The sequence below is a fragment of the Tachysurus vachellii genome, chromosome 6 (genome assembly GCF_030014155.1).
Source record: "Tachysurus vachellii isolate PV-2020 chromosome 6, HZAU_Pvac_v1, whole genome shotgun sequence".
In the NCBI taxonomy this organism is placed as follows: domain Eukaryota; kingdom Metazoa; phylum Chordata; class Actinopteri; order Siluriformes; family Bagridae; genus Tachysurus; species Tachysurus vachellii.
This window is the reverse complement of record NC_083465.1, coordinates 1175601-1186713: the sequence shown is the minus strand read 5'-3', so window position 1 is coordinate 1186713 and position 11113 is coordinate 1175601. Positions and strand designations below refer to the sequence as shown.

General features: G+C 46.2%; 1 protein-coding gene across 1 annotated transcript in view; it reads left to right on the top strand.

The window, feature by feature from the left end:
* lrrc9 (leucine rich repeat containing 9) overlaps positions 1 to 11113 on the top strand; it is a 13401-nt gene continuing 2288 nt past the window's right edge. The window contains exons 1-26 of the mRNA XM_060871647.1: positions 1 to 103; positions 341 to 559; positions 675 to 815; positions 940 to 1003; positions 1270 to 1340; positions 1555 to 1737; positions 2073 to 2228; positions 2294 to 2448; positions 2562 to 2693; positions 3427 to 3606; positions 3821 to 3950; positions 4306 to 4441; positions 4737 to 4883; positions 5061 to 5185; positions 5330 to 5539; positions 7569 to 7688; positions 7902 to 8093; positions 8199 to 8324; positions 8426 to 8566; positions 8706 to 8883; positions 9046 to 9266; positions 9348 to 9470; positions 9649 to 9779; positions 9865 to 9973; positions 10325 to 10461; positions 10738 to 10874. Coding sequence (XP_060727630.1) covers positions 50 to 103; positions 341 to 559; positions 675 to 815; positions 940 to 1003; positions 1270 to 1340; positions 1555 to 1737; positions 2073 to 2228; positions 2294 to 2448; positions 2562 to 2693; positions 3427 to 3606; positions 3821 to 3950; positions 4306 to 4441; positions 4737 to 4883; positions 5061 to 5185; positions 5330 to 5539; positions 7569 to 7688; positions 7902 to 8093; positions 8199 to 8324; positions 8426 to 8566; positions 8706 to 8883; positions 9046 to 9266; positions 9348 to 9470; positions 9649 to 9779; positions 9865 to 9973; positions 10325 to 10461; positions 10738 to 10874 — 3718 coding nt within the window. The 5' untranslated portion in view covers positions 1 to 49. The remainder of the gene's footprint in view (positions 104 to 340; positions 560 to 674; positions 816 to 939; positions 1004 to 1269; positions 1341 to 1554; positions 1738 to 2072; positions 2229 to 2293; positions 2449 to 2561; positions 2694 to 3426; positions 3607 to 3820; positions 3951 to 4305; positions 4442 to 4736; positions 4884 to 5060; positions 5186 to 5329; positions 5540 to 7568; positions 7689 to 7901; positions 8094 to 8198; positions 8325 to 8425; positions 8567 to 8705; positions 8884 to 9045; positions 9267 to 9347; positions 9471 to 9648; positions 9780 to 9864; positions 9974 to 10324; positions 10462 to 10737; positions 10875 to 11113) is intronic.

Below are 11113 nucleotides of genomic sequence, written 5' to 3'. Positions count from 1 at the left end.
GTTTGTGATAAAGTTTGTCTTTTTGTGAATACCGTGTTTTAAGGACATCATGTCTCAAAGAGAAAACGTGGGACAGAATGATGAAGACATTATGAGAGAGTTGGTAAGAGCTAAAAGTTGACATTCTATTGTATAAAAATGTATAAAAGTATTTTTTTAATTATATCTTGTCATTAAGTTACGCACTGTGTGCTCTATTTATGTTTTATAATATATAAACTGTGCAAATCTGTGAAAAAAATTTTATATTACACATAAATTAAATTTTTTTAAAGTTATTTTTAGTTATTATTTCTAAAATGAAGTTTGTAATGCAGATTGTTTGCTGTTCTCGTCTCAGTGCGCGTGTAACGGCTTGTCCTACGAGAAGATATGTGAGGATGCGAGTGGTGTAGAAGCTCTTGAGATGTTCTTCTCAGGGTTTCCCCGTATGGTGAAACTCTCTCTGTTCCCACGGCTGCTCACGCTCACCGTAGTGGGACAGAGCGTCCACGTAATCCAGGGCCTGGACGACTGCCCGCTGCTCCAGGAGCTCTGGGTGGCAGAGTGTCAGCTCACTGTGAGCGAATGAGCTGCTATCAAACATGTTTTAGAAAATTATTCAACACCTGACAATGAATCACACTCCAGAAGTCACACTAACATACGATTTCATGGTATTTTGTGTATTTTAGGAGATCTCAGGTCTGCACAAGTGTGTGCAGCTGCAGAAACTTTACCTCTATGACAATAAGATCAGTGAGATGAGTGGACTGGAGTCTCTGATAAACCTGCGTGTCCTCTGGCTCAATAACAACCTCATCTCTAAGATCAAGGTGAGGATGAGAGGAGATGACGTCGTCTGATTTACCTGAATTAACCCTGCCTGAACGAACAGACAGGACGAGTACGCTGTTTTTAAAAAGTGTGTGTGTGTGTGTGTGTGTGTGTGTGAGACAGGGCTTGAGCACACTGGAGAACCTGACAGAACTCAACCTAGCTGATAATCTCATTACCTCTATAGGTGAGTGTCTGAACATTTTAATAATAATATACTAATAGATCAGTTTGATCATTTTCTGTCCTTGTTAACTTTTTCTTTTGTGTTCTGTTCTTTCCTGCTCTCCCCACTCTGAAATATAATATAACCATATTAACCAAACAATACACTAGTAGACACTAATAACACATTAATGTCACTAATGGCTGCCCGTCACTTGCCCTGTTTACCACTTGTAGAATAATAGTAATAATTATGCTGTTATCTGTTCTGTGTTTTACATTTTTCAGGAAAAAGTCTAGAGCAAAACAAGAATCTCCAAAGTCTCAATCTGTCAGGGAATATGATCAGCTCTTTTAAGGTATGAGATTATTTCCTTAATTACACCTTTACACAGGTGTGAGCTCGCATGGGTGTACAAACTTTAGTCATTATGAAGCTAGATGGACAAATTGCAAATTATATAACATTAAAGTGTTTGTATAAAAGGTATAAAAGATGATCTGAGAAATTGGGGTGTGTGTGTGTGTTTGTGTGTGTGTGTGTTTGTGTGTGTGTGTGTGTGTGTGTTTTAGGAGTTGACCCAGCTGGCATGTCTGCCTGAACTGAGAGAACTCGCGCTGAACGACCCACAGTCGAGTCCCAACCCTGTGTGTACGTTGTGTAATTACTTCACACACTTGTTGTACCACATCCCAACGTTACACACACTTGACTCGTACGACGTGTCTGCAAAAAACATCAAGGATGCTGCGGAGGTGTGTGTGTGAGTGTGTGTGTGTGAGAGTGTGTGTGTGTGTGTGTGAGTGTGTGTGAGTGTAAGTGTGTGTGTGTGAGTGTGTGTGTGTCTGTGTGTGAGTGTTTGTGTGAGTGTGTGTGTGAGTGTGTGAGTGTTTGTGTGTGTGTGTGTGTGTGTGTGTGAGTGAGTGTGTGTGTGTGTGAGTGTGTGTGTGAGTGTGTGTGAGTGAGTGTGTGTGTGAGTGTGACTCATTCTAAAGGTGATGTGAATGTAAGGTTGAATGATTTGAATAATAATGTTCACATGTGTGTGTGTGTGTGTGTGTGTGTGTGTGTGTGTATGTGTTTGTGTTAGTCGACAGTGATGAAAAAGAGGATGTACTATCACATGCGTGTGTGCTGTGTTCAGAGACAGCTTGATCAGACAAAACACACACTGCTTCAACAGAAAAGGAAACTGCAGCAGCTGCCTGAGGACAGAATACACACACTCAGCTACACACTCAAACATGTGAGTACACACACACACACACATTCTATACATCACGTCCACTAACCAATCAAATCTTTCTCCAGTGTGAGTGTGAGTCCGAGTCTGCAGGCAGGAAGTTGGCGACTTTGCGAGAGGAAGTGACATTGGCCTCTGACCTTTCTGAATATGAGCGCGGCCTGAAGAACAAACTGGAGGCAATCAGAGAACGGATAAAGATATGGGAACAGAGATTAGAGGAGTGAGTGTGTGTGCGTGTGTGTGTGTGTGTGTGTGTGTGTGTGTGTGTGTGCATGTGTATGTATGAAAAATCTGTGGAGTAAAAGTCTCAGGTGAAGTGTGTGTGTTTCTCAGGGTGGAGAAACGTTTCCAGCAGGACGTTGCCATGGCATCAGACAGGAAGGACATGTCAGTTCACTTCTTGGTGATGGAACTGGAGACAGTGGGAAACATTCGTTTTGAGGAAGGAAACACCAGCCATGTCTGGTACACACACACACACACACACACACACACACACACACACACACCTCAACACATCTTACTGAAAAACCCTGAATTCCGCTCTTACTGTAGTTTATACAGGTTTTGGTGTCTTTCTGTAAAATGTGCACATTTAAATTAAGATGTATGTGTAACTCAGTGAGTCTGTGTGAGAGTTTATCCATGAAACCAGAGTCTTGCTAGATCTAGGATCTGATCTGATGTAGGGATTCAATGTAGGGATCTGATGTAGGGATCTGGTGTGGGGATTTGATGTAAGGATCTGATGTGGGGATCTGGTGTGGGGATCTGATGTGGGGATCTGATTTAGGTATCTGATGTGGGGATCTGGTGTGGGGATCTGATGTAGGTATCTGATGTGGGGATCTGGTGTGGGGATCTGATGTAGGTATCTGATGTAGGGTCTTGATGTAGCGATCTGATATGGGGATTTGATGTAGGGGCTTGATGTGGGGATCTGATGTGGGGATCTGATGTAGGAATCTGATGTGGAGATCTGATGTAGGGATCTGGTGTGGGGATCTGGTGTGGGGATCTGATGTAGGAATCTGATGTGGGGATCTGATGTAGGGATCTGGTGTGGGGATCTGATGTGGGGTTGTTTTAGAGTAAATAAGTACTCAACATGGTGTCAGTATTGAGAGTACTCCTGAGAGCTCCTGGTGATTCACCAGATGCTCAGTGTGGGTTTATTTCTGATGTTTGTGCCTCTCAGGTTTAAGCCGTGTTACGACCTGCTGCTCTCACGATTCTGTGTTTCGGACTACAAAGCGTACAACATCACCGGCATCAAAATCAACAGAATCGTGCGTGTGTATAACCGTGTTCTCCGTCTGCTCTTTGAGGACAAGCTGCGATCTCTGCTGGGGAACAACAGCTCCTCACTTTACTTACAGTGAGTCAACGAGGTCCTGAGTAACAGGAACTCAAACAACAAACCGAAAAAGTCCACATGGCTTTGTTATTTCCTGCAGTTATGGAAAGAGGACTTTTATTTTGCTTGAACTTTACCTTTACTTTATTTACTTTTTTGAATATTTGTGTTTGTGTGTGTGTGTGTGTGTGTGTGTGTGTGTGTGTGTGTGTGTGTGTGTGTGTGTGGCCATCAGGAATTACAGACGTTGCCTGGAGTATCTGTTTTATGTGTTCGACATTGAGCGAAGCACAAAAAAACAGCGTACCCACGAGATCCTGAACATTCTGGAGAACGGGTTTAAATCATCTGGCAGTAACACTGAGGTATTGTGTGAAAATCACATCCTCTGCTTCATGTGCGCTGTTTAATCTCCACATTTTATACACTCGAGACCTACTGTTACAGATTCTAGACTAGTGTGATAATCAACACGGAGATCTAGATCATGTCTCGAATCAGAGCAACTCTATATGTTAAAGATTCCTGTTTCCTGTTTTATTCTAGAAAGCTATAGAAATGAGTTTGTACGAATGCATTCGATAATAAACACCTGTTCTAGATAACCTGTTATAATCTCTAGGGATAACATAGTTAGTACAGTTGTGTTAGAATTAGCCTGGTGTTTACTCTGTGTGTGTGTGTGTGTGTGTGTGTGTGTGTGTGTGTGTGTGTGTTTAGGTCATGAGGAGAGACTGTGCTGTGCGTCTATCCAACAGTCTTAGCACATGTGCGGAGCCACGTATGAGATTTGTTCAGAGAAAATCCAGCAGATGTGGAAGCGGAAGCTCAGAGAACCTTCTGCCCATCACACAGGGTCTGGACCTGCACCTGATTATCCAGAACACAGAAACATTTGCTTCGTCATTTTTAGGCTGCATCGTTTTTTTTATACTAATATAAATAATAATGATGACAATCTCACAGCTCCGCAGACACTGTGTGTCATCAACCTCACCTGGAGGACTGAACTGAACTGAGCACGATGTTTCAGTGTTTATTACAGAGGAATAACGTGTCTTATTCTCTTGAGACAGAGTGCTGTGGGTAAACGGTGGGACCTCTCTAATTGTGTGTGTGTGTGTGTGTGTGTGTGTGTGGGTGTGTATCAGGTCAACTGATCGTCTCTAAAGCATACCTGGGTCACAGTGTTCCACTTAGAGATGGAGTGCCGGTGGACGCAGAGTTTTATCCCAGAGCTCACTCAGTGTACCGCAAAGCAAGCGCTAAGCAACACACCACCAAGCAGAACAACACAGGTGTGTTTGTGTGTGTGTGTGTGTGTGTGTGTGTGTGTGTGAGAGAGAGAGAGAGACATATCCATTGTATAGCTGTGTGAGGTATTCATGTATACTTTCAGAATATATGTTTTTGATAGTGATTTTTTTGTCACACGTTAAAGTGTGTGTGTGTGTGTGTGTGTGTGTGTGTTTCAGGTGACGTGTGTTCCTCTGAGCTGCAGGGATGCTGTGACTGCAGTCAGAGACAAACGCTGTGGTACGTTTTTGACCACGAGCTCGTTCTGCCGGAGTATCTCATGGAATTTGAATACGTCACACAGGTGACACACACTTACATAAATAAACTCATGACTGCTGGATGTTTTCTGAAGGCAGGAGTCAGAAAGTACGAGAGGATCAAAAAGGATTTGAACAATAAGTGACATTTGTGCCTTTATTTGTGCCTTTATTAACCCCATGTTTAGGAGAGATCTCTGACCTCCTGCTCATCTACCCCAGGCCCTCCCAATACCCCTGTTGCCCCAGAGGGTGATAAGCAGGTTTTGGATGAGCAGGTTTTGGATGAGCAGGTTTTGGCTCTTGAGCCGATCCCAAAGCCACACCTTAAACTGCAGTGTCTGGATGAGAGAAGTGTGCTGACTGCAGCCCGAGCAAACGTCCTCAGCCAGATCACTGTGAGGATCAAAACACTGAAACGCTCACGTTCCACACGCACACGTTCCACACACTCACGTTCCACACGCTCACGTTCCACACGCTCACGTTCCACACGCTCACGTTCCACACGCTCACGTTCCACTCGCTCACGTTCCACACGCTCACGTTCCACACGCACACGTTCCACACGCACACGTTCCACAGGCTCACGTTCCACACTCTCACGTTCCACACTCTCACGTTCCACACGCACACGTTCCACACGCTCACGTTCCACACGCTCACGTTCCACACTCTCACGTTCCACAGGCTCACGTTCCACACTCTCACGTTCCACACGCACACGTTCCACACGCTCACGTTCCACAGGCTCACGTTCCACACACTCACGTTCCACACACTCACGTTCCACACGCTCACGTTCCACACGCTCACGTTCCACACGCTCACGTTCCACACTCTCACGTTCCACACGCACACGTTCCACACGCTCAAGTTCCACACGCTCAAGTTCCACACGCACACGTTCCACACGCTCACGTTCCACACTCTCACGTTCCACACTCTCACGTTCCACACGCTCACGTTCCACACGCTCACGTTCCACACGCACACGTTCCACACGCTCACGTTCCACACGCTCACGTTCCACACGCTCACGTTCCACACGCTCACGTTCCACACGCTCACGTTCCACACGCACACGTTCCACAGGCTCACGTTCCACACTCTCACGTTCCACACGCTCACGTTCCACACGCTCACGTTCCACACGCTCACGTTCCACACTCTCACGTTCCACAGGCTCACGTTCCACACTCTCACGTTCCACACGCACACGTTCCACACGCTCACGTTCCACAGGCTCACGTTCCACACTCTCACGTTCCACACGCTCACGTTCCACACGCACACGTTCCACACGCTCACGTTCCACACGCTCACGTTCCACACTCTCACGTTCCACACGCACACGTTCCACACGCTCACGTTCCACACTCTCACGTTCCACACGCACACGTTCCACACGCTCACGTTCCACACTCTCACGTTCCACACTCTCACGTTCCACACGCTCACGTTCCACACGCTCACGTTCCACACGCACACGTTCCACACGCTCACGTTCCACACGCTCACGTTCCACACGCTCACGTTCCACAGGCTCACGTTCCACACGCTCACGTTCCACAGGCTCACGTTCCACACTCTCACGTTCCACACGCTCACGTTCCACACGCTCACGTTCCACAGGCTCACGTTCCACACGCACACGTTCCACACGCACACGTTCCACACTCTCATGTTCCACACGCACACGTTCCACACGCTCACGTTCCACACGCTCACGTTCCACAGGCTCACGTTCCACACGCACACGTTCCACGCGCTCACGTTCCACGCGCTCACGTTCCACGCGCTCACGTTCCACACGCACACGTTCCACACGCTCACGTTCCACAGGCTCACGTTCCACACGCACACGTTCCACACGCTCACGTTCCACACGCTCACATTCCACACTCTCACGTTCCACAGGCTCACGTTCCACACGCTCACGTTCCACACGCACACGTTCCACACGCTCACGTTCCACACGCTCACGTTCCACACGCACACGTTCCACACTCTCACGTTCCACACTCACGTTCCACACTCTCACGTTCCACACTCTCACGTTCCACACGCTCACGTTCCACACCACTTTCTCAGTATTACTGAGTCATCAGCTGGAAGACCATATGATAATAAGCAGGTTCAATGTGGCAGCGTTTAGTGCATGTAATGTGTATTTTAAATGAGCATTTTAAACAATAACTGATCTCTGATTGTAATGACCACTAATCATTGTAGCTTAGGAAAAGTAAGACTTTATCCACATTTCAAGGTTAAAAATGTACTCTATAAACCACCTAAATGTCAAATGTCAAAGCTATACACAGAATATATAGATATCATGGATAGATAGATAGATAGATAGATAGATAGATAGATAGATAGATAGATGAGTGAGTGAGTTTGGTCACTAACATGTTTGTGTGTAAGGTGCTGAATCTTCACGGGAACAATCTGAGCCGACTGAAGGAGATTTCTCACCTCAAAGCACTGCGTCAGCTGACCATCAGCTTTAACACTCTCACACACCTGGACGACATTTCACACCTGGTGAGATCTTAACCTCACACTCGCACGTTCACACGCAGTCGTCTCTTCAGGTCAAAATGCTGATGTGTTCAGCGGTGTTGATGTACTGCTTTATTCTGTGGCTGAGGGAGTGTGTGTGTGTGTTTATATACTTCATTCTCTACTCCGTCCTCTTCGACTGGACAAACGTTCACTCAGAACGTGTGTGTGTGTGTGTGTGTTTTGTTCTGTCAGCCTAATCTGGAGCGTGTAGATGCCAGTTTTAACCAGATCGTGACTCTGGAAGGTGTTCGAGGACTTCCCTGTCTCAGAGAGCTGGACCTGCGCTGGAACCAGCTGAGCCGAGTCCGAGAGGAGACGAGTGTCCTGCACAAACACACACCATCCCTGCAGAGCCTCGATACCAGACACAACCCGTGGAGTCAGGTGAAAATTAGGAGTCTACTCCAGCTCTGTGTGTGTATGGTATGTTTATTGGTATTGTATTATACAGAGTATAAACGTGTGTGTGTGTGTGTGTGTGTGTGTCAGGGTGAATCTATGAAGATGGTGGTATTGGGCTGGTTAAAAACTCTCACTCACTTGGACGGAGCGTTAGTGACGGAGGAGGAGGTGGCAGCTGCAACACACATGAGCTCCACCAACAAGATCAACTTGGTGAGAGTGTGTGTGGGTGTGTGTGTGTGTGTGTACACAACACTCTAGTCTAATCACTATGTTCCATTTCCACCTGCAATAATGTGTGTGTGTGTGTTTAGATGTTGCTGCTCTCTCACTCCCGCACTAATGCCACTCGTCCGCACTGCTTGAGTCTTCTCCCTGCAGCCCAGCTCCTCACACACCTCTTTCCATCACCATGGAAACACACCACTGACCTCGAACCTGGATGGAGCGCCAAGGTATTCAAACACACACACGCACACACGCACACACACACAAAAACACATATATATATATCAATTGTATGTGTGTGTATGTGTGTGTGTGTGTGTGTGTGTGTGTGTGTGTGTGTGTGTGTGTGTGTGTGTGTGTGTGTAGATCACAGCGGTGAATTTGGATGGTCAGCGTCTGTCCCACATCAGCAATTTGGAGCAGTTGGTGAATTTGCGCTGGGCTTCGTTTAATAACAACCAACTCACCAACATTGAGGGGCTGCAACACTGCACCCTACTGGAGGAGCTGTCACTGAATCACAACTATATCTGTACACTAGATGGTATACACACACACACACACACACACACATCTTTGTCTCCTAACTCTCTAATATCATCTTCTTCCTTCCTCTATTCTTTGACTTCTTCGTCATTTTCTCTTGTTTCCATGTGAACTTTTCTCAAGCTTAGATTGTGTGTGTGTGTGTGTGTGTGATGTGCAGGCTTGTCTAAGCTCCAGCGTCTGATGCGACTCAGCATTAACAGTAATCAGCTGCGGTGTTTGGATGCCTCTGTGCTGAAACACCTGACGAATCTTCACTTCCTCTCTGCCGAGGACAACTGCATTTCCTCTTTGCAGGGGGTTCCGAAGTTACACTTCCTGTTCGAGCTGTACGTCGGCAACAACAACATCCGCACCTCGCGAGACATTTATCATCTGAAGGTTGGACACACACACAGGAATGCAAGAGATATGATGATGATGATGATGATGATGATGATGAAGACATTGTGTCTCCTGTAGCCGCTGAGTAACCTGATCATCTTGGATTTGTACGGCAACCCATTAACGAGGGCGCTGGACAATTATCGAGCCTATGTCATCTTTCACCTGCCATCTCTGAAAGCACTGGATGGGACTCCTGTGGTTAGACACACACACACACACACACACACACACACACACAGCTGTTTGATTACACATAACATTTACATCCACCAGCCCAGCATCTAGTGTATTCATATATTTAAGGTATTAGTGCAAACTGATATAATGTTTGTGTGTGTGTGTGTGTGTGTGTGTGTGTCTATATTTCTGTGTGCAGGAGCTGTCAGAGTGTGAGAATGCGAAGGACATGTTTGGAGGAAGGCTGATGGTGGACATGTTGGGTGAGAAACTTGGTCAGTATAACTACAGAGAGATGGAGAAGCTGGAGCTCCCTGGCTGCTCCGTCAGGTACACACCACCACCCCAGTGCTCACACAGCATGACAAGTCCTGGTGTTCTGACGTGACACTGAATCTCTGCCTCTCTGTGTCAGGATGGTGGATTTGGCTCCTACTGAGCTCTTTGTGAGTCTACGCAGCGTGAATCTCGAGCGGAACAACCTCACGTCCTTCAGTGGTCTCGTCAACCTGCCCAACGTCAAGGTGTGTTTCACGTCACCAGAAGGTCGACTGCTTTCTTATTACATCACATCACATCACATCACCGAGTGTTTTATTCCTCTCCTTCCATTTGGAGTTAGATGTCGAGTTCCTCATTTGTTTCCTCACCAGTCTCTCTTTACTCTCTCTTTAAATGAAGAAGACAAAGAAACCTTGTGAACTCTTTTATAGATGTTCCTATAAAGACTATAAGATGTTAGAGCGAGAACATTAATGTTCATAGACCTGTGATCAACATCTTCTGGCCAGTCAGAATTCATCAGTGATATAATAAAGTTAAAGCAGGACTATGACACTGTGTGTGTGTGTGTGTGTGTGTGTGTGTGTGTGCAGGTGTTGTATCTGAACTACAACCACATTAAGTCGGTTCTGCCACGTCAGAAAACACACACTCAACTTAGCAACAAACAGCAGCTCTATCAGAAGGTTCACTCCAGTGGCTACGGACAACAGAGCAACAAGAACAGCAGGTAGAATCAACCCAACACAAACCTCACACACACACACACACACACACTGAGTCTCACAGGACTGCTGCACCATGGCCACCGAGCATATAACACACACACTGAGTCTGAGAGCAGGTATATATACACACACACACACACACACACACAATATGCATTAAACTGATTCTTTTCAACCATCTGCATTTCCTCTTCTCTCTCTCTCACTCTCTCTCTCTCTCACTCTCTCTCTCTCTCTCTCTCTCTCTCTCTCACTCTCTCTCTCTCTCTTGTCAATAGGGAGGGTGTGTGTGTGGAGAGTCTGGAGCCTCTCATGTGCAGCTTGGAGGTTCTCCATCTCGGTTATAATGGCATCTCAAACCTGAGTGATGTGCAGCTGAGTCGCCTCAGCAGCCTTAGAGCTCTGTTCCTGCAGGGTGACAACACAACACAACACAACACAACACAACACAACACAACACAACACACACAACACATCGAATCACATCACACAACATATCACACAAAACGCATCACAACACAACACACACAACACATCGAATCACATCACACAACATATCACACAAAACGCATCACAACACAACACACACAACACATCGAATCACATCACACAACACATCACACACAACACATCACAACACAACACAACACACAC